Below are 22971 nucleotides of genomic sequence, written 5' to 3'. Positions count from 1 at the left end.
GAAAAGCCGCCATCTGATTGGTCGCTTTGTCTGCGCGAGACGATTCGCCGTCTATCATGCAGATGGCGGAGCCGGACAGCTGAGCCGCTGCTAGCATATCTCCGTTTTTATTTATAAATGAAATGTATTTAAGAACGTCGTTTTCTTAGCTTTTTGAGTTGAACTCCTATTTTATTCTGTTGTGTTATCTCATGTAATTGTAAGTCTTATTTAATGCGAGCATTTTTTTTACCGTATTTATTGTAAATGAAGTAGCCCCGCTAGCATCTTTGTTGCAAGTTTAGGCCTAACTGCCTCCGCTGGTCGATTTTAACAATAGCCGCGATACACTCCCCCCTGCTCCGCTTTGTTTTGATACATTCAAAGGATTACCTTTAACACAAACTGAGGAAGAACATGGAAGATAAACAGGTCCGGGTACCTTTCAGCAACTGATACATGTGTTATACTGACGGACATTTAAATTTCACCGGAATTGAAGACATTTTACGAGGGGCATCATTAAAAAAAATTAGGACCACAAAGGAAGAAGATGTCCAACGGCGCAGCAGGAAGCGGCGGTCTGGCGTGGATGGTGAGCTAGTTTATCGTTAAATAAACTCAGTTTTATAACCTGAATGGTTGCTTTTGTATCACATAAAAACTACTATGTTCACCTTTCGCTTCAGCTCATATTTAACGTAGTTAATAGCCTCTAACGTTATTAACGTATTCTCATTCCCAGAATACGCTTGTTAAAGACCAGCCAGCTGGTGTCCCGGGGCTTTAAACCCTGATTTAGGTCTCAAAGGCGTGAGCACTGATACAGGACCGGTACCGTTATTTATACAGATGTGTAATAACATCTTGTCTCGAGGACAACGAGATACAACGGACCAAAGAGTCCATTAGCAACAATCCTCAAAAACACTCAAATTAAACTTAACAAAACTTCCAATTGAGAGTTGTCTCGTTCATTCGTAAGTACATGTTCAATACACAATAAAACTTAATGGCGTTAACTTACTACTTTCATTATGTAGCAGTGCTGCAATATACTATTATCATTTATTCAAAATCCTACTGAAGTAGTCTCGTCAAGGTATACCTTAAGCAACAGAAGTAAAAAATATACATTGTGCTGAATGGCCCATTTCAGAATCTTATATATTACATCACTGAATTATGAATAGTGATGCATAATGCATTGTGTACATCACTTTAATGTCACAGCTGGTGACAGCTGGTAAAGATGGGGCAGATTGTGTTCACTGTATACACTGCTGGGTATCCTAACCTATAATAATATACCCCAATGTACTTGTATATTTTGTATTAAGAATCTGCTACAGTATAGTACAATATGTCCCACTGAACTGTAGTCGGGTAGAAGTATACTGTAGCATAAAATGGAAACACTGGAACATTGTACTACGTAATTACAGTATAAGTACAATGAATGGAAGACGTCTTCTCTCAGTGAAGCTCCTCTTTCATTAATTCATTTTATTTCATTACATTAGCTGGTTTTGAAAAGGAAGTGAACGTACCAGGTTTTGATTACAAAGTATTATCTCAGCATAGTTTCCTTCACAGCACATTCATGAACATGAACACTAAAAACATGGCTGCAGAAGTGGAGTTTGACTTTTAAACAAGGCGACTATAACAACGCAGTAAAGCACATACTACTAGTAAATAGCTCCTTATGGTGGAAGAACATTAGCTTTTAAACCCACCACTCCCTGCAGAAAAGCATTGAAGAAACATTGGCTGGTATTGTGGAATATTCTACCTGATTTATTTGAATTTAAGATTTATGTATCTACTAATATGAATGAGAAAGCAGCAATTTTTCTCGTCCTAAAATGTTCAACAAGGCTAACAGGAAGATGTCAATCAATTAATCTAATCAGACAGATAAACTGAAAACCCTTGTGTGTGTGTGTGTTCAGAGGCTGACAAATGTTTCTTTTGTTGTCTTTCATATTAAATGTTAATTGCAAGTATATCCATTATTACTGATTATTTGAAATCTCACCTGCTCTCGAACATTTAGAAGAGAGGTCTACTATGTTTTCCCTTTGATGGTGTGCACTGATAATGTTCTTGCAGGTCCAGAAACTTTTCACATGGTTCTGTGTGTTTGTGTTTGTGTAAACAAAAACAAATCTGCCAAACAGGAGGCTGCGAATGGTCGAGGAGATGCTGGCAAGATGGAAGGTGCCAAGAAAGACAAGGCGGCCTCCAAGTTGTCTGTGGAGCGAGTGTACCAGAAGAAGACCCAACTGGAGCACATTCTCCTCCGCCCGGACACGTACATCGGCACCGTGGAGCCGATCACCCAGGTGAGTCCGGAGCAAACGGGCTTTCGATGACGACTTCAAGGATGGACCCACGAGCCCCTTTAAGCCCACCTGTGATCAAAACTAGTCAGCTCGACGCTTCAGCTGGAAGCGCCGTTGGAAGCTAAAATAATCTTACGGCATTAAAATCACATTTTAACACATCGCTTCTGCATGAAATATGTTCAGGAAATACATATCCTGTTATTAAATCAAATACATGTTAAATTAAGAGTGATAAATTACATTCAGTTCCGCAATGCTTGAGATTTATAAAAGAAAATCCGGTGTACGTTCATCTTCATAAATCTGCCGATGTCTCTGTATATTTCTGTCTTTGCACACACAGTTTTAGTCGTGGCTTTATGCGTCTGATGATGAAATGAAAGAACACTAATTAAATAGCATTTGTTGTATCCCCCAGTTCAATCATTTAAAACGTAAAACTTGTTAAACTATTACTTCTAATACGTTTACACTTGACTGTGTTAACCTTTCTGCTCATTTGCGTACTCTTTGCTTTGCTGCTTTGACAGCATTTCTCATGACCACTGCTACCAACGAGTGGTCCACCCTCAACTCAAAAGTATTTATATCTTTCTTTTTTTCCAGCAAATGTGGGTTTTTGATGAAGACATCGGAATGAACCAGAGGGAGATCACCTACGTTCCCGGACTGTACAAAATCTTTGATGAAATTCTTGGTGAGTTCATTTGTAACCGTCTGTTCAGATTCGTTTCCCGATGTGAGCTCGTCTTGGTGCGCAGCACGAAGGGGACATTTGTGAGAAATGAAAAGTTGACTGAGAAATCATTTCAGTGTTTGTGGCAGCTCACGGTCAAAGCTGCGGCCTTTCGTCATTTCACCCGGTGAAGCGCAAGCGTGCTGAGGTCAGCGTGCCTCCGCTAGATAACGGGTTGATGAAGCCGTCTATCTGTTACACGCCAGTTCTAATGACTTTGTACAACGTGGGAGTAATGCCTTGCTCGATGCCTCGTCTGGTGGAGTGCATCGGTGTTATCGGATTTTTAAAACGATGCTCAACACGGTGATCTCAGCATGCGAGTGTTGTTGGTGATTGCTTCCATCTCCGCTCACCTCTTAGCCTGTGTGTTTATAAAGGTGTTTGACTAATGATGACGGTCTCTGTGTCTGGATATTACCTCTGTGGCTGGGGTGAAATACACAAGGGCACAAGCTGGCAGCAGATATCTAAGGCAGAAGAGCTCTCAGAAAAAATACAAGTTACATATATATATAAATATATATTGCTGCGGGACTAATAACGGATTATCTTATGACAAGCATTCATTTCGCCCACTAGAGCTGCAACTAATGGTTTTATCTTTATTATTGATTGACGTGCTGATTGTTCTGATGAATTAATAAAACATTCTCTGGTTCCAGCATCTCAAATGAGAGAAGCAAACATTTGAAGATGTCACCTTTTATGATCTGTGAAATCCTGATGAAAACCTTTTTGGTATTTAATATTACAGATTAAGCAATTGATCGAACACATTCCTGATGATGGACATAATAATTAGTTGCAGAAGTTAACTTCTGAAGGCATCATGTTGAATGTGTCTGTGTGTTTAATTGTCTATATTTATGTTTTTTTCTTTTCTTGGCAGTGAACGCAGCAGACAACAAACAAAGGGACAAGAACATGAATGGAATAAAGATCACCATCGATCCGTGAGTACAATGTTTCAAAATACAATTACCGAGAAAGAGTCCTCAGTAAACCGCGCACACTTAGATCTCCGCGACACGTTCATCATTTCTTTCTTGTGCCATGAACAGCTGTTCTATACAATTTCATGTAAATTTATTCACGACTATCGTGAGCTCATTACATCCGTGAGACTGATTTCCCTTTGGAATAAATGTCCCTTCTCTTCTCAGAGACTGATTTTGTTTTCAGTGAGTCGCTGCCTGTTTCCTTTATACTCTGGACATAAGCAGGGCTCGGAGGGGAAAACACGCGGTAGATGGGTGAGGTTGGGGACCTGGATCCTGGGGAAACTGCAGTATCATGAGCCTGTGCTGAAATGCACTGAGCTCTTGTTTTATATTCGGTTCACCTTCAGCCTGCCAAGTGCATCAACATCTTCACCCGAGCTGCTGCTCTCCCTAATGTCCCCGGCTGTATAAATGATACCATTAGCCCCGCCGCGCTCAGGGCTCGGCTGCTAATGTGGTTTTACGGAGACGTTGAAGCTCCTCGCCCAAAGGTTTGTGGCTGAGCTTATTATTAAGCACTGGTGTCAATATTTTGAGTCACCGCAAAGTTAAACCGCATCACAGTGAAGATGGGTGTTTATTTGACACCCTGTTTTTGCTTTAAAGCATTGACTCCCAGACAGAACTGCCCCCCACTGCGACCTCATGACCGGTGACGTTCTCCACTGACAGATCGTTGCTCCTCTATCTCTCTAACCAGGTCTAAACCAGCCGCATTCTTCAGCCGCATCAATGCAGAGATAAAACATCTGTCGGCCACCCAGAATTCCCTGGAACCTTATTTGCATTCCAACACTCACTTTAACGTGAATACTGGCTGCAACAGCAGAGAGACAGAGATTGAATAGTGATGTTAACGATTGGTAGGAATGATTTATATTCACCTTTAAAATGTATATCCCCCAAACCACTGACTAACGTAACAGTAGAAATAGTATGGATGTCGTCTCTCTCTGCTCTCTCACACACACACACACACACACACACACACACACACACACACACACACACACACACACACACGGTGTGTGTAAAGCCCAGTCCTCGGGGAGACAGAAGAACAGGAGAACTGGCGTCACAATAAATGAGATCAAATCACAGTAAATAATCTCAATCTTAACTGAAATATAACTTCACGCAAATTACCTAAATACAATATTTTGTGTGTCTTTCTTTCAGAGTGCGTCTTACAATGAAAAATCAAAACTAAATAAATAAATTGAAAACTTTTATAACCTCGGTAGAGAACAACATCACATATTTTCCACGTCTTTCTGTCTTTCTGTCATTTTACTCTGCAAAAAAAAAAGCAAGTAACTACAATAAGCTTCAATGAAAGCTGTAGACTGTGACGAGAACCAATGAATAGTGTAATAAAGTGTTTGAAATTCAAATACTGGGCCAAACTTAATCAATTGTTCTTTTAGTACTTGTAACAAAATTGAGCAAAAAGAAAATGTGTTTCTATAAAAAGCTTTATTTACCAAATTAAACTTCTTAAAACAAAGAAGCCTTCGAAGAACTTAGCCTAAATAATGTACAGTCTTAAATCCCATAATCTTTTCCAATAAATAAACATGTTTTTACCAAAGAATAAGTAAACCACAATAAGAATCCGACTGGATATTTGATGCCATGTTTCAGTACCCGTCCTATGAACACATGTCAGAGTCCAGGTTCTGTTCTCTGTAACTCACCCTGCATCCTTTCTACTCTGCCTCCACCAGTGAGTCCAACACCATTTCTATCTGGAACAACGGTAAAGGAATACCTGTGGTGGAGCACAAGGACGAGAAGATGTACGTGCCGGCTCTCATTTTCGGCCACCTGCTCACCTCCAGCAACTACGACGACGATGAGAAAAAGGTCACGGGTGAGCGGAGACGTCTTCACGTCCTAATCAGTGGTTGTTGAAGTTGGTTCGGGAAAGGTGAACGTTGCTAACTGCTGGTCTGTTGCTAACTGCTAACCGTTTGTTTGTCCGCAGGTGGAAGGAACGGGTACGGAGCTAAACTCTGCAACATCTTCAGCACCAAGTTCACAGTAGAAACCGCCTGCAAGGAATACAGACACAGTTTCAAACAGGTGAGGGTGTCTCTTGTGTTGAATATGTCGTGAAACCACCAAGCAAATTATACCCGTTCATGGTCATTGATTTAAATTAAGACTACGTACAGTTCCTGTTGCTTGTCACAAAGAGGACGTTTCTTTTTCACTATAATAAAGAATAAACTAGTCTGCTGTAATCAATATTTTTTGTTCTTGTTTTCATCGTTTCCTTCCCTCTGAAAACGTATTCTGTGTTCCTACAATTACAAACGGCACATTTTCTGCTTTGTACTATGAATAAAGTGAGTGCAGCAGATATCCTGTAAGGAGCACATCGGTTTCTTTACAAGCTGTAGAAGCTGCTACAGTTGGGCCTGTATATAAGAAACTTGCTGACTCAGCAGGCTCATCGCTGCGACGTCGTCGTCGTCGTCGTCACAGACTGCTGATTTAGGCTACTTTCTTTAAGCCCGATAGTCTCGTAATGACAAATGCCCGTTGAAGTTCGTTCACCAGAACAGACAAAACCAGAAGATCGACCCAAATCTATCGACTGCAACTTCAGTGACATTCACCCCAAAGGTCTTGTGTGTTTACAGACAGTAGTGATCGATTTATTCTGATTTGTTGCAGATTTTAATGTGAAATCTTCACCAGTGCTACGTGATCTTTGAAATACGTAATTGCTGTTTCATAGGGTTTTGAGATGTGCTCATATCTGAGGTAAGGGTGTGTATGTTATCACTTGCTGTGGTTGCACCCTTGAGGGTTGTGTGGGTACATTCGTAAGTCACCGGGTGTTTGATATCACGGTTGTTTGGGAGAAGAACTAACTGCACTCGATACAGTGAAGGTGGGTTTAAGAGCATCATAGAATAATGTGGAAGTGGATATGGCATAAGCCTGGTCTGCGTTTGTGCGTTCCAATGTGTTTCTTTCTATCGTCCTCAGACGTGGCAGAACAACATGAGCAAGGCTTCTGAGCCCAAGATCAAGTTCTTTGATGGGGATGATTTTACCTGCGTGACGTTCCAGCCGGACCTGGCCAAGTTCCAGATGGAGAAACTGGACAAGGATATTGTAGCACTTGTTACCCGCAGAGCATATGATGTAGCCGGATCCTGCAGGGGGGTCAAAGTCACGCTGAATGGGAAAAAATTACCTGTAAGTCTCTCCATCTCATTACGGATTTTATTTTTTCCTTTCTTGCACTGAAGTAGCTTTAAAGTTTGTGTTTAGGGGTCAAATGATATGAGCTTAGCTGTGACAGACAGACAGAAATTCATAATGACAAAAATACAACACATAATAAAATGTACTTTTGTCTGCTGCTATGGTCCATGACTTACTTTAATGTAAACTGGTGTTACACGGGTAAATATTACCTATTGAGCCTAACTTGTATCCGTCTCTTCGGTCACTACAGGTGACCGGGTTCCGCAGCTATGTGGATCTGTACGTGAAGGACAAACTGGACGAGATGGGCGTCGCTCTGAAGGTGGTGAATGAGACTGTGAACGACCGCTGGGAGGTTTGCCTCACGCTCAGCGAGAAGGGCTTCCAACAGATCGGCTTCGTCAACAGCATCGCCACCACCAAGGTGTCCGAATACCCACCGGGAGAGACTGGTCGAAGTGACCATGGAGGCAGAGAGCAGAAATGGGTTTCTAACACGGAGGGTTGTGTATGTTTCAGGGCGGCAGACACGTCGACTATGTGGTGGACCAGATAGTGGCCAAACTTATTGAAGTGGTGAAGAAGAAGAACAAGGCTGGAGTGATCGTCAAACCCTTCCAGGTAGGCAGATGAGGGACTTTTATACGGCATTTTTAACTCGAGGCGACTGTGTTGCAAACTGATGGACGCTCCTCTCCTCTGTGCTTCAGGTGAAGAACCACATCTGGGTGTTTGTGAACGCACTGATCGAGAACCCCACCTTTGACTCCCAGACCAAGGAGAACATGACACTCCAGACCAAGAGCTTCGGGTCCAAGTGCCTTCTGTCAGACAAGTTCGTCAGAGCTGTAAGGACACTTCTCATTTGCTCTCACCTCCTCACACACTCCTCACTTTTGGTTTCTCTTCTTAAAAAGTTTGCGTCAGTCATGAAGGCAAATTTTGTGTCTTTGTCTCCCACAGGCAACCAACTGCGGGATCGTTGAGAGTATACTCAACTGGGTGAAGTTCAAAGCGCAGACACAGCTCAATAAGAAGTGCTCATCTGTGAAGTACAGCAAGATCAAAGGCATCCCCAAGCTGGACGATGCCAATGACGCCGGTGTGTTAACAGTGTGATTATGTATTAATGTGTCTCCTCCAACGTCAGCCACTGACTGCAGAGATGATGTCATTGCATCTTAAAAGAAAACACGAGTGTTGGAGTAGAGAGAAGTTTACAGAGCATATTGGTTGTGAAGTGTTGCTTTAACGGCTTCACAAGGTGTCAGGAGACATAACATATACATACAGTGATGCACAGTAAGTCGATTATTAACCGTTTCCACTTCCGTGTCGCAGGTGGCAAACACTCCGCTGAATGCACGCTCATCCTCACGGAGGGAGACTCGGCCAAGTCTCTGGCCGTCTCTGGACTTGGAGTCATCGGGCGCGATCGCTACGGAGTGTTCCCACTGAGAGGAAAGATCCTTAACGTGCGAGAGGCGACACACAAGCAGGTATGCCGCTGGATGATTATGAAATGATGCCGCTGGATGATTATGAAATGATGCCGCTGGATGATTGTGAAATGATGCGTTGGTATGCGTGTGGACCTTTCCCTCTCAATACGTGTCTCGATACATGGGCCCATGATGATGTGAGGGATACTCAGCATTATTTACATGATCGTGAAACCAATAAAACAACATCCCAGCATTCTAAATTGATAAACAGACAACTGATATTTCACTGTATCCACTGATAATAACCAAAAACGACACAATGTTGAGGGGATATGTGTGTAGCAGTGGGACACTAGCACCCCAAGGAGACTCTGCGGTCTAACCTAGAGATGCTAATTCATTAGCACTTGCTAACATTTAGCCAACAAGCCAAAGAAGACAGTGAAAACTCTTGTGTGCTGCTGTTGAATGTTACTCAGTGTCCTGCATACAAAAATTGCTCTTTTTCGAAATACAAATATCGCTCAATAGAGCTTTATTACGTTAGGCTTTGTGCAGCTGACTTTAGCTTCATTCTTTCAACAGATCATGGAGAATGCCGAGATCAACAATATCATCAAAATCGTCGGCCTCCAATACAAGAAGAGCTATGAAGACCCAGAGTCACTGAGGAGCCTTCGCTACGGCAAGATCATGATCATGACCGATCAGGTGAAGTAGCTCATGAACTCTCACACGGCGTTGGTATTATTAGCAGCCGCTAAACCAGCAGCTCTAACATTTCTCGTCTGTTCCCAGGATCAAGACGGCTCCCACATCAAAGGTCTGCTTATCAACTTCTTCCACCACAACTGGCCGTCTCTACTGAAACACACATTCCTGGAGGAGTTTATCACACCCATTGTCAAAGTAAGACACGATGCACATTACCATCTCCACACACGGGTTATAACTATTAAAACACTCGACACAAACCTGCAGAAATTATAAAATGAATTTGTTGTCTGCAGGTAACCAAGAGCAAGCAGGAGATGTCCTTCTACAGCATTCCAGAGTTTGATGAGTGGAAGAAAAACACAGAGAACTTTAAAACCTGGCATACTAAGTACTACAAAGGTTTGATACTCAAGTATTAAATATATCAATATCAACTTTGCAGATGAACATTCCTATAAAAACTAAAGTTCCTTCAGTTTGAATTAAAAACGTTACATTTGTCTTCCAGGTTTAGGAACAAGTACAAGCAAAGAGGCGAAGGAATACTTTGCGGACATGGAGAAGCATCGCATCTCATTCAGATACAGCGGAGCCGAGGACGACGCTGCCATTACTCTGGTCAGTCTAAAGCTGCAGTTACACACTGTTCTCTACATACCGTCCAAGAGGCTGCAGTCAAACACGACCAACGAGTGCAGCGTCAGACATTGAGTAGAACTTAATCAGCTCCTCTCTGACTTTAGTATCAGCCTCTTAAAGGTAAGATGGCAGCGCTGTTCATTGGATTGCTTTACATGCTACACGTATTAACCTGACATCAGAGTGTAGGTGGCTTGTTCAAGGATACTACTCAATATTAGCAATGTTTGTCCAAATATTATGGACTGATTATGTCGAGGCCTGGGCCAACACTGTACCTGAAACCTTTCTCGATACGTCAGTTTTTCATCAAAACTGGTATTTTGATGATCTGTGCTTTAAAGACATTATGTCCATACTATAAATATGAGCTAAAGTCTGGATTAAATGGAGGCTGACCGGCTGCGTTTCGCTCCAGGCCTTCAGCAAGAAGAAGACGGATGACCGGAAGGAGTGGCTGACCAACTTCATGGAGGACAGACGTCAGAGGAGGATGCACGGCCTGCCGGAGGTTTGTGGCTTTGCTCAAAATTGTGACGGCAGCAATGAGAGAAAGAAAAGTCAAGGTGTGTGTGTGTGTATTGGATTTTATTTCATTTGTTGTTGTTTCTTCTCAGCAATACCTGTATGGAACTCAGGCCAGGCACCTCTCCTACAATGACTTCATCAACAAAGAGCTGATTCTGTTCTCCAACTCTGACAACGAGAGATCCATCCCATCCTTGGTTGACGGTTTGTACATCCACTCCATCTCTGTAGAGCTCACCTCTTTCCAAATAAATAATAACAGTGTTTACCTGAGGGAGAACAACACTTCCTGTTCCGTGATGCGTTGATCATGTGTTGATGATGTGTGTTGTTTCCAGGTTTAAAGCCAGGCCAGAGGAAGGTGCTGTTCACCTGCTTGAAGAGGAACGACAAGAGGGAAGTGAAGGTAGCACAGCTGGCCGGTTCAGTTGCAGAGATGTCTGCCTACCATCATGGAGAGGTACGGTCAACTCAATGTCTTCCAGACGCGTGACGCAGTGTGTTTAGAGTCGTTACAACAACCGCGAGGATGTACCAACCAGTGTAAAATAATTAACCTTGACTTTTGCTGTTTGCATTGTGACAGACATTCATACTGACCAGAATGTTAGCTGTGTACATCCCTATTCACAGGGGACTAGTATCATCAGAGGACCTCGTGTAGTTTAGGAATGATCCCCCCCATGTGTGTTAGTGCGGCGCATTAGCGGGGGATGATTGAAGTCTGTATTTTACTAAAATGAGTTGATGGGTATGATGTCAAAGCTCTGCGTAACATCCGCTTATATTAACTATATTATACTATATGATATTTAATATTATAAATACACAAAAAAATGATTATCCTATATATATTTTATATCCTCACACTTGAATCCGCCAATCAGGACAAATGACTGAATCTCAAGGTTATTTACTCGCCTACTTCTGTGAGCCAGTGTGTGTAAAGGTATTTCAGAGATTCGCTATTCTTTTGTTATTGCTGACCACCCATTTCCCCCATCTGTCCCTGTAGCAAGCTCTCATGATGACCATCGTGAACTTGGCCCAGAACTTTGTGGGCAGCAACAACGTGAACATCCTGCAGCCGCTGGGTCAGTTCGGTACTCGCATCAATGGGGGCAAAGACGCTGCCAGCCCTCGTTACATCTTCACCATGCTCAGGTAACGCAGCAACGGACATAATGGTTGGATTCTTTTGTTCATGTCTAAAGTCGAGATGAATGTATTTGAATATGTAAGTCTCATAACGGCGGTCTCTTTTCCCCACAGTACACTTGCCAAGCTGCTGTTCCCATCTGGGGATTCCAACCTGCTCAAGTTCCTGTACGATGACAACCAGAAGGTGGAGCCTGAGTGGTACATTCCCATCATTCCAATGGTGCTGGTCAACGGAGCCGAGGGCATCGGGACAGGCTGGGCGTGTAAGATCGCCAACTACGACACCCGAGAGATCGTCAACAACATCTACCGCATGCTCAACCACCAGGACCCGCTGCCGATGGTAGACAATCTGAGAACATCAATCTAAGCCGATTTGACTTTCGCTCGTCACGTTATCGTTATTTTCTCATGTGGTATGAGTGGTACCTTCCACCAATCTAGTTCATTAGCAATAAAAACAAGTTCCAATTGTGGCACACGTGCTTCAGGTTATCTACTGCTGTGCTTTCCACGTTTCTCATGAGCCTCATGGTTTGTTGCTTGTAGTGTGGATGCAGACAGGAGACTACATCTTTGTTTGTATGACACATTAGACCTAATCTCCCTGTGTAACGTTTGTCCCCAAACAGCTTCCCAGGTACAAAAACTTCAAAGGGGTGATCCATGAACTTGGTCAGAACCAGTACCTGGTCAGTGGAGAGGTGTTGGTCATCGACAGAAACACCATCGAGATCACAGAGCTTCCCGTTCGGACATGGACACAGGTACCTTTACGCTTCTTTTCTCTTGTTTCACTTGAGATCAAATCCAACTGGTCTTTGTATGAAGAACTGGAATATTTAATGATAGTAATAAGATACAATAACACAACAATAATGCGGCGTATATCAATATATAACTGTGTTTCTTCCCTGTTGTGTGCAGGCGTATAAGGAGTCTGTGCTGGAGCCCATGCTGCAGGGCTCCGACAAAACCCCACCGCTCATCCATGATTATAAGGAATACCACACAGACACTACAGTCAAGTTTGTGGTTCGCATGTCTGAGGAGAAACTGGCCCAGGCCGAGTCAGTCGGCCTCCACAAAGTCTTCAAGCTGCAGTCCAGCCTTACCTGCAACTCGATGGTGAACTTTGATTTTAATTCAACATAAAGTGTAGTTTAAATCATGGAAAGCGTTTTCTGTCTTGATTAATGGATGGCTTGGTTTGTCCATTTTAAAATCCTTTCTTTAAGTTGTCATTAACTGATTTTCTCAGGTGCTGTTCGACCACATGGGCTGTCTCAAGAGGTACGATTCGGTCCAAGACATCCTCAGGGAGTTCTATGAGCTCCGCCTGCACTACTACAAGCTGAGGAAGGACTGGTTACTGGGCAGCCTGGGAGCCGAGGCCGCCAAACTGAGCAACCAGGCTCGCTTTGTCCTGGAGAAGATCGAAGGGAAAGTTTCCATCGGTAAGATTTTTAAATCTGATTGTTATGCGTGAGTGAGTGGTTGAATATGTTCTGTCCCTGTTTTATGGTCTATTTTACTCTAAATGGGAACATGATTTACCAAATGAACTGTGTAGAAGAAAACTTGAAACGAGCGATTGAGACCATAAACTCATGTTTACAATGTTTACTGAGGGAATAAATCAAGAGAGAAGTAGAGTTCTATACAATCGGACTTCTTTTTGCACCCAGAGGAGTCGCCCCCTGATGGCCGTTTGAGAGGATGCACGTTTAAGGCGCTTCCACATTGGCCGCTTGGTTCTAACGCATGTTTTTTCATCCTAACAGAGAACAAAACCAAACGTGAACTCATCCGCATGCTCGTCCAGAAAGGCTTTGAGTCCGATCCAGTGGTTGCCTGGTCCAAGTCTCAGGAAAAGGTACTGTTACAGTGGCTTTAACGGTGCAACTACACATATAAGTTCACTCAACAACAACACCACCAGAAGTAGAAATTCATGAGGAAATATGAAGTACCGGTAATATACTGCATTATGTCATCTTTGCCAAAACTGTCAACAAACACTAGAGGGAGCTTTTCTTGCACAGCGTGTCAGTGAATCCACATTAATCATGGCAGAAGGTAGAAAAAGCAGCATTTATATACATATATATATATACGGTATCTATATTTATTTTCTCCAACAGGCTCAGGAAGAAGATTACCGTGACGGAAACGAGAGCGACGGCTCGGTGGACTCGGGCTCCTCCTCAGGGCCAAACTTCAACTACATCCTCAACATGCCTCTGTGGTGCCTGTCTAAAGAGAAGGTGGACGACCTGCTCAAACAGAGGGACCACAAGGTATCAAATATTTAAATATTTAAATCTTTTATCACCATTCACACGTTCATTTATTGTATTTATTCAGCATTACCCAACTCTGGGACAGTGCACCTTAATAAAATGTTCCTGTAAAAGTTAGCCAAGAGGCTATTTTTCATCTGTCGTCCCTGGACAGATGTTACAAAGTCACCCTAAAAACATTACAAAGTTATGCATTATTTAACGTGCAGAGAGCAGAGCTGAATGATCTCCAGAAGAAACTTTCAGAGGACCTGTGGAAGGAGGACTTGGCCGTGTTCATTGAGGAACTGGATGTAAGTTTTGAACAGTGTTGTGAATACGTTCATTATGTTGAATATAGCCCATTATTTCAAGACTGGCTTTCATCTGATAGTTATTTAGAAGGTTATGTAACTGAAGACTTGCTGTGTTCCGTCTGCCAGAAAGTGGAGTACCAGGAGCGAGAGGACCAGAGTTTAGGAAAGGCCATCAAACTGGTGAAGGGGAAGGTGGGCAAACCTAAAGTGAAGAAGCTGAACCTGGAGGAGACCATGCCCTCACCGTTTGGTCGCAGGGTGGAGCCTCCAACTCAGGCGATCCGGTCCGACGCAGCCAAGAAACTGTCAGCCAGAAAGAAGAAGGTAACACCTGCCGATGTAATGCCCAAAATAGAAGAGCGACATCGGGGATCCGGGGTAGTTACAGGTTGTGTTGTTCTCCCGCAGAGTGACATAGATCCCGCGCTGAAGTTGGAGTTTGAGGAGGACGGTTTGGGCGGTGAGGGAGCAACGGGAGCAACGGGAGAAAACGCTGTAACCAAACCTAAAGCCCCGCGAGTCAAGAGAGAGAAGAAGGAGCCCGGTCAGTGCTGAACTTCAACTGTTCCGTCAAACATTTGAAATTCATCTATTTTATGTTTCTCGTTTAAATTTTCTTAGCTTTTGCTATTTCTGTCCAAATGTAAAAAGTACTGAAATCAACAGATCAAATGTTTTTGAGATGGAGGCTTTCAGAAATGATGGACTCTGTGTCAGTAGATGAATGATTCATCAGCTCAGACAGATGAACCCAGAGACGACACGGCGGTTGTCTCCTAGTTTACTGTGTGTTGGGCCTCTTTGATGCTTCACAGTGCTGTGAGAAAAACTATAATCCATTATTGAACAAGCAGGAGCTCCTCAGCCCCGAGTGAGAATATGCCGCTGTCAACAAACGGTCTTATGATGGCGTTCACTGTGCTGCAGGAACTCCCAGAGTGAGAAAACCTCCAGCACCCAAAGGCAGCGCCGTTAAGAAGGTGAAGAAGAGGAACCCCTGGTCCGAGGACGAGTCCAAGTCAGACAGCGACGTGGAGGACAGTCAGTCCGTCATCATCCCCAGAGAGACCAAGTCCCAGAGGGCATCAGGTAAGTTTGAGCCAAATGTCTTGAAATGTAGTATGAATGTTCACTGCACCACCATCTGTCCAGTTTATGGCAGCTGTTGTAGTCTAAATCTTTAAAACCTTCTGTAAGACACAGTTTTGACCGAAGTCCTTTTGTTCCTTAGTAGCTGGTGACAGACTAGACTGACTGTTAACATTTCATTTACACCCACTTCATTCGGCCCGGGGCCCAAAATAACTTGTGACCCGGGTCTACGTGTCGTCAGTTTGATTGGCGTCTGTCTGCTGAAGGTCTCGGTCTGATGCAACGCAGCCGCATCACTCAATAACGATTAAAAGTGTGACGCGTACTCTGCTCTCGTCTTTCAGCTTCCAAGCCAAAATACACGTTTGACTTCTCGGAGGAAGAGGAGGAGGCGGACGAAGAGGAGAACGGCGGCGACGATGTGGCTTCTTCTCCGGTGAGGTCATTGAAGGACGACTTCCCTTCCTCTGAGACCAAGGAGCCCTACAACGACAATAACGACGACGAAGAAGACGACGACGTAGAAGACTCCTATTCGGCTCCCAAACAAACGACCACGTAAGATTTGAACCACAGTCCGGAGCTCATCTGCTGTCTATCACCTCACCATAATGTCTCAAACAGACCTTTGTTGCATGTCCATCCCTTCTCTCCCCTCATTTCCTGTCAGCCGTCTCTCCCGTCTTCCATCTAATAAAGGCGAAAAGGCCCAAAAAATATCTAGCAGAGAAAATGCTGAGTACACTTTTTCTGCTTCTCTGAAGGTCTGCTGCACCTGCAGCTAAAAAGAAAGAGACACCCAGCATCTTCTCATCGTCCAAGTCCGCCTTCTCTGAAAAAAGCAATGACAGCGGTGAGTAACAGCTCGGTGTCCGTGTGCAGTCAAACCTATTTGCAGTAATATTTCTAAAATGTTATGCAATGTAGGGTTTGGTCGTGTGATTGTTTTTTGACACTAGTTAGGGTTTAGCTTTCCTGTACTTCAGTCTTTCCTGTACTTCAGGCCAGTTAGATCCTGTACGGTGAGAAGTTCTCATCTGAACAGAACACACAATCATAAAGAAGAGAACCGTAGCGTAAGAAACAGAACACGTCCTGAAGAAGTACGTAACAAACACAACGCTCATTTGAAGCGGACCCTCCTCTACATGCAGGAGTGATCGTACAGAGTGAGCAGCAGGTGAGCGTTGGCCTGTGTTTGTCTTGTAGATGGGTCCAAGTCTAACAGCGACGACGACGTCGGCCCCGTGTTCTCCACTTACTCTGCGTTCGACAAACTATCGCCAGCAAAGAAAGGTAATGACTCACTGCGTTCAACAGAGGGAGCTCTAATGCAGCACCGCAGCTAACACATCAGCAGACGGGATCATCATTAAGACGGATTTAAAGAGAGGACGTTGTGGATTTAACTCATCAAAGCATGATAATAGCGGTAAAACATGATTTGTAACGGTAGATAACTCACCATGTGTAAGCCGTGTGTAATGCCAGCGTTTTAATCTGCGATGTGTAGCAGCTAAGAAGCCCTCTGATGCAGCTCCCAAACCTAAGAAGCCACCAGCACCAAAGGCAAAGAAACCAGATAAATCCATCTGGGACTCTGACTCCGACACCGGGTCCAAGAAGCCGGTGTCAGCGTCAGCTCTTAAAGGTACAGCACAGATCCTGTGCTCCCCTACAGAAATAAATGAATACTATGTTCAGAGCTGATGATGGACGCTTCGGTCCCTTTGTGTGGACTTGCAGGTAAAGGCAGCGGGAGGAAGAGGAAGGGCTCAGCCTCTGAAGATGAGTACAGTCCAATGAAAAAAGCAGCAAAACCGGTCGCCAGAGTGAGTATCCATCTGACTCTTTTATTTATTCGATGCGATGTTTGTGTTTTGACACGTGAGATATATAAACCAGTGATGGGAAAGGTTTACAGGGACCGACTCTGTTTCTTATATATTATGTTCATATACAAAACCTTAGACGACATCTCGTCTCATATCCAGATATCGATATATTGATTTATTGCCCAGCCCTACTATAAAGTAGTTGAGTCACGACTAACTACATCAGTAAAACGCTGCGTACACATTAATGAACCAATAATAATAATGATATGATAGTATGACACTCACATGGGCCATTTTGCTGCATTTAAGAGTACATTTACTTTTGATACCCATAGTGTACTTTACTGATAATACTTATTAGTATTTTTGTTTTGCTACTTCTACTTCCTCGACATGTAGCCCCATGTGTCTTAGACGCCAACGTATGTTCTGCAGTTTTAGTGCAGTAATAACCTGAATGGTAACTATAATATTATTATTGTTGCAGAAACCTCAGAAACCGCCGTCGGACGACGAGGATGACGACAGCCTCGGAGCGCTGGGCGCCGCGTCCCGCGACCGGCCGGGCCGCGCCAAGAAGGAGGTGAAGTACTTCGTCGAGTCCGACAACGCGGAAGAAGACGACGACGACGACATGTTCGACTGAAGCGACACACTTTGAAACACACTCCTGCTTGTATGGAAGTTTCCTCCTCCCTTCTGTGTTCCCACAGACTTTTGTGCATTTCCTCATTTTCCTTTCATTAATGGTGATGTTCAATGATTTTTATTGTGTAGGTGTTTTACACTTTTTATTATACATATACAGGTTTCTTTTTTTATTGCCCATTGAAATGTTCTGTATCTGTCCGAAGCGGCTTTTAGAAGTTTAGAACGCTGTGCTTTAGCACATTTTAACTGTTAAAATACGATGTAACTTTTTGAACATGAAGTTGAAAGTAAACAATGAAATATCCGTGGGTTTCTCGCCGGCCTGGTTCTTTCATGACTGAGCAGCAGTACACGTAGAAGCACTTCAAACTAAATGGGATCACACCCGGTGAGGTTATGTAAGGCTCGTTGCAGGCTGTGAAACCAAAATGAGCCGATACGAATATGCTCTGTAAACATTCATGCTCCACAAGTAATGAAATGACAGTTAATGGAATTACCTCCAGCACCACCGGGGCAAACTTTATTTTAAGCTCCACTACTGGTATGGCTTGAAGAACAGCAAAATACTTTTTATTCATCATTATTCTGACTGTTGTAATGAACCATTTAGCATACAGCAGCCACTCTGAGTTCAACTTAAATCGCTCCTTCTGAAAGCAATTCAGAACAGATGAGTTGGCACTAATACTACACATTCACGGTACATCGAGGTGCATCGCTCGCTCTCGCTCTCTCTCTAATGAGTTGTATATTATATTATGGATGCACACACCAGTGTTTTAAAATAAATATATTTTATTACTTTGCCAGGACAGTTCATGGTAAAGTTTAACAGTATATGAACATAAAAAGCATATGTTAATGTACAAACAAAGACAATATTCAAAATGGAGAGCTGAAACAGACTTGGGCTCAAACCTCAGAGCCGCTCGTGAGGTCGACGTTCACTCTCGTGACCATCATGTTTCATATTAACACGAATATACAACACTGCATTGTGATCGGTGGTGAGGTTCTCTTGACACCGATGGGGGGGGGGGGGGGGGGGGGAGAAGGCGACTGGGGACAGTTTGTGATGCCTACCAGGAACACCTCCAGGACGGACAACAACAGAGCTACCCATGATTGATACTGAGGTTCATGTCGTCTGGCTGTTCTATCTAGGGTTAAACCGATATGTGGGCCTGAGTCTTCACAGCCGTAATGCCATGTTCTTGTGTTTTAAATTCGTTAAGAAGCAAGACAGCAAGTAAGCTAATGCTGCACTCAAGTTCAAGTTGTTCAGACCGTGAAAATAATTACATAAGTGTTAACAAATTAGTGACGGTTACATTGGAATAAAATCCCAATATTGACTATAATTCAGTCGATTCAGTTAATTAAGGTTTAACGTGTTAACGAGTCACAATTGCGAATTCGATTTCTATGTTGTGTCTTCGAGGTTAGCAAAGGAGGCTAACCGTCTTCTAATAACGCAGTAACATTTTCCAAGTCAGAATATCGGGGGAGTTTTATCACTTTTCCCGCTCTGCCAACATAGCGTCAATAACATTTCAGATTTTGCAGCAACTTTGAATTTTGGATTGATTTATCATTTTATTCCTGTATATAATTGCCAAAATGTGAACAATGTCGCCACACTTTAAGGCTGCGGTAACTTTTTTGTTTGGCCACTTGGATGCAGCAGAACAAGCATGTGAGCACAACATTGACACATCATAAGGTCCTTACGGTAAACGTGTTAGCATACAGTCGCCTATATTACACGTCCAGCACACACAAAGCAACATAAGCATTCATTTTGAGTCGTGTTTCTGGCCATTTTGACAAACGTAAAGCAAAAGTCACTCTCTGTTTTAGCTCTGATGCTAGTTAGCGTATTGCTAACTCTGTCTGTTTGTCGTTTAGCTCTGACCAGGTACAGTGTACAGTGGGTGTATCAGAGCTTTTAGATTGCAAACAGCTGGTGGTTGCAGTTGGAAACTAGGTTGCTCTGCTTTAAAACTAACCCAAAGCACTAAAAGAGGCTAAAAAGAGACTCCATAGGACTGCAGAGTTTGTTAATAGTTCGTCCTTGTTCACAGAAAAATATTGATTAGTGCAGCTTTGAGATATTCCCAGCGAAGGGAGGTGGTGTGGGTGTTGTTGAAAGCCTTTCTTGGGAAAACCCTGCATGCACTCAACACCCAGGCTGATGTCAAACTGTTTAAGAGTATCGGAAGATCAATTTTTCCTTTTGACCAATGACGACACCTGATTCAATCCAAAAAAAATGTCTTTCAGTTTCTTAAAACCCCATATCGGTCCAACCCTAGTTCACTAGTTGACCTGTTAACGAAACAGCTGTCGACTGATTGGGTTTGATTGATTGACGACAGCTGATTGGCTCCGTGGCCCAGGAGGGAAACACAAGCAGCTCTGTTGTTTGACGTGGAAGAGGAACAGAACATACTGACGATATCGTCTGCTGAGGTGACTTGGTCGTCCATTTCTCCCGTTCGTGGGCTCCTGTGACTCCTTGTCCCAAATTATATATACTGGTGTGTTGTGTAGAGTCCGACCTGGATGCTCAGATCCGCCAACCAAGTTGTGTTTCCTCCTCCTCCTCCTCCATCTTTTCTTTTTTACACTTGGATGTGAGTTGATGTTCCCAAGGACACATAACAGAGCGTCTTTTCCACAGAGCTGCCAATTGGAATGCAAAGCACACACCATTTATATAACATCTCTGCAGTGAGCTAGATAGTAGAGTATTACAGTTACGTCGGTACAACATTCAACAGAAACAAACAAGAGAAATTCCGCATTGTGAATTTAAGGAGCAGATAACGCTCCCTGCGCGGTCAGGCGCCTGGCGGCTGTCCTTTGGCGCTTCAGGGGTGGATGTGGACATTCTTCGGCTGTGAAGGTTTTCCAGCTTTAAAAAATTAAGAAATAAAAACAGAAAAAATAAAATAAAACCAAGATGCCTCCCTTCATCTCTCACCAGGAGAGCAGGACAGAGAGAGAACCAAGGGAGAGCATTTCCTATGTTACATTGAGATAGAAGTAAGTATTCCTTAACACTGCATATCATTCTTCTGACAGACTCCATGACATTATTCACATTCAACACACGTTAAAACGAAAAAACTGAAACAGCTCTGGTTTCCCTTATATGTATTTCTCAGCAGGGATGGAATGCAGATGTGTTGTTATTATGTGCTGCCGAGACCCAGAACCCTTCACCGCCCTAAAGGGGGGTCGAACGTTTCTATTTGGGATCAAATACGAGGAGCTGAACGACTCATCTCGTCTCTGCAGCAGTGTCAGTATTCTGTCACTGTGTTGAAGATGAATGGGAAGATATTTGTGCCAGGTTTTGAATTTGGATCTGGATTTAAGGAGCTCAGTGTCATCAAACTTAATAATATATCATGAATATGGACGAGAAGTCCTAAAAGTGCTCACAATCAGCTCAAATTTAAACATCACGATGCCCAAAATCAGTCCCCTCATTTCCTACAAACCTAATAAATAGACAGTCATCAGTTTATTCTATAGTTAGCTGTTAATTAGATACATGTAAAGATTTGAATAATTTCAGATCGTCACTGACAAGTGCAACACAAACTTGATTTCATCTCTTTCAAATGCGTTATATTGTGTTTTGGGTTTGTTCACTTTCTTCCCATTGAAGGAACGAAATAGAGAACTATATAGAGCATAAGTTAAACACTCTTAAATGAAGTGACGGTTCTTTGCACAGCTTATCTGATTAAGACTGACCAAAAGCTCTAGAACAAGGGAGCAAGTTGGAAACAGGGGGAAACAGTTAGCTTAGCTCACTGTACTCTTTGTGCTAAGCTAAACTAGGCTAATTGACTCCGGCTCTCGCGAATAAGCTAATTTTAGCTGACATGGACGTGAGAAGTCCCGCAACTGCTCTGGATCACGATCGTGGAATATTCAGCATCTATATTGCCATGACAACTAATCAAACTCATGATCTGCCTGTCTGCCTGTCTGCCTGTCTGTCTGTCTGTCTATCTGTCTGTCTGCCTGCCTGCTTGTCTGTCATGTTTGATCCTGTGTCTGCAGGATTGTATTGCACAGCTCTGTTTGCTTGTTTTTGTGTTGTTGTCTTTTTAAACAGTTTTTAAATGTTTAAATGTTTTTAGCGGCTTCTAACACCGTGCCCAGGGACAACGGTTGAAAATTAGCTTTTTTAGCTAACACTGTCACATTTACAGTCATGTTTTTATTAATGTGTGCTGTCGATTAATGTGAACTGTCCCTGTACAAATAAAATCTTAATAATAATAATCATGTGATACGGTTGAAAGCTCCAGTACAAGTGAGTAAGAAGACCTTTAGGTCGTTCTGTCAACTGCTGTTTACGGGGTTAAGAAAGAACTGTGAAACATGACACAAAGTACAAACTGTGCGAGAAGAATATAAAAAAACGAACGTGCAGGAATGCCCGATCATTCTCATGCCGTCAGCTCAACACCACGGGGTTGATCTCTGAGGTTGTTTGTGCTGAAGCATCATAGTTTGAACTTGGATTTAATCCAGTCTGAGTTCATACCTGTTTACAAAGTCAACACTAATTCAATTTTTTTATCATATTCAAAACTTGATATACACTTTGAAATGACTTCAAATTCAGATAAAACAATTTAAACTCCTCCTGGCACAAATAACTGCTTATAAACCTTCACTGGTTGCTCATGTTGTGTTCAAACCGAGACCAAGTCATCTGCAGACCGGCAGCACTTCCGGCATCATTTGCAAACGGAAGCAGTGTTGTTTAGTATCAATATTCTCTTTGTGCTTAATTTCTTGAAAGCTGAACTTTGACCTCCATTTGGGTTGCGAGGGAGGGTCTGCTGTCAGCCTTCCTTTCGTTCACTTTCAGTGCTACGCCTCCGTTTCAAAGATTCAAAGGTGTTTTAGTGCTCCAGTTGGTTTTGTCCCCTGTTGCCATCAGAGCGATTGGAGCCGTTGTTCAGCCAGCAGGG

General features: G+C 43.1%; 1 protein-coding gene across 1 annotated transcript; it reads left to right on the top strand.

The window, feature by feature from the left end:
* The first annotated feature begins 116 nt into the window (after positions 1-116).
* Positions 117-18269, top strand: top2b (DNA topoisomerase II beta). Its single transcript, XM_079288473.1, has 36 exons — positions 117-574; positions 2163-2327; positions 2937-3027; positions 3959-4022; positions 5798-5943; positions 6058-6155; positions 7071-7283; positions 7546-7719; positions 7815-7916; positions 8006-8143; positions 8259-8397; positions 8637-8794; positions 9326-9451; positions 9539-9649; positions 9751-9856; positions 9966-10075; positions 10515-10607; positions 10714-10828; positions 10963-11084; positions 11640-11788; positions 11897-12128; positions 12418-12552; positions 12713-12913; positions 13047-13242; positions 13570-13661; positions 13930-14085; positions 14298-14381; positions 14511-14708; positions 14793-14928; positions 15312-15473; positions 15821-16034; positions 16241-16329; positions 16686-16772; positions 16990-17127; positions 17223-17308; positions 17802-18269. Exons 1-36 carry the CDS (start codon positions 533-535, stop codon positions 17958-17960), a joined length of 4827 nt encoding a protein of 1608 aa, XP_079144599.1. The 5' UTR covers positions 117-532; the 3' UTR covers positions 17961-18269.
* The last annotated feature ends 4702 nt before the right edge of the window (positions 18270-22971 follow it).

Source organism: Melanostigma gelatinosum (genome assembly GCF_949748355.1).
Source record: "Melanostigma gelatinosum genome assembly, chromosome: 17".
NCBI classification, from domain to species: Eukaryota; Metazoa; Chordata; class Actinopteri; order Perciformes; family Zoarcidae; genus Melanostigma; species Melanostigma gelatinosum.
The sequence above is the reverse complement of the archived record's forward strand: the minus strand, read 5'-3'. Positions and strand labels throughout refer to the sequence as shown.

Coding starts and splice junctions, on each gene's coding strand:
- top2b (XM_079288473.1), top strand. CDS start 533: ATGTCCAACGGCGCAGCAGGAAGCGGCGGTCTGGCGTGGATG. Junction 8,144..8,258: donor CAGACAAGTTCGTCAGAGCT/GTAAGGACACTT, acceptor TGTCTCCCACAG/GCAACCAACTGCGGGATCGT. Junction 12,914..13,046: donor GCCTTACCTGCAACTCGATG/GTGAACTTTGAT, acceptor TGATTTTCTCAG/GTGCTGTTCGACCACATGGG.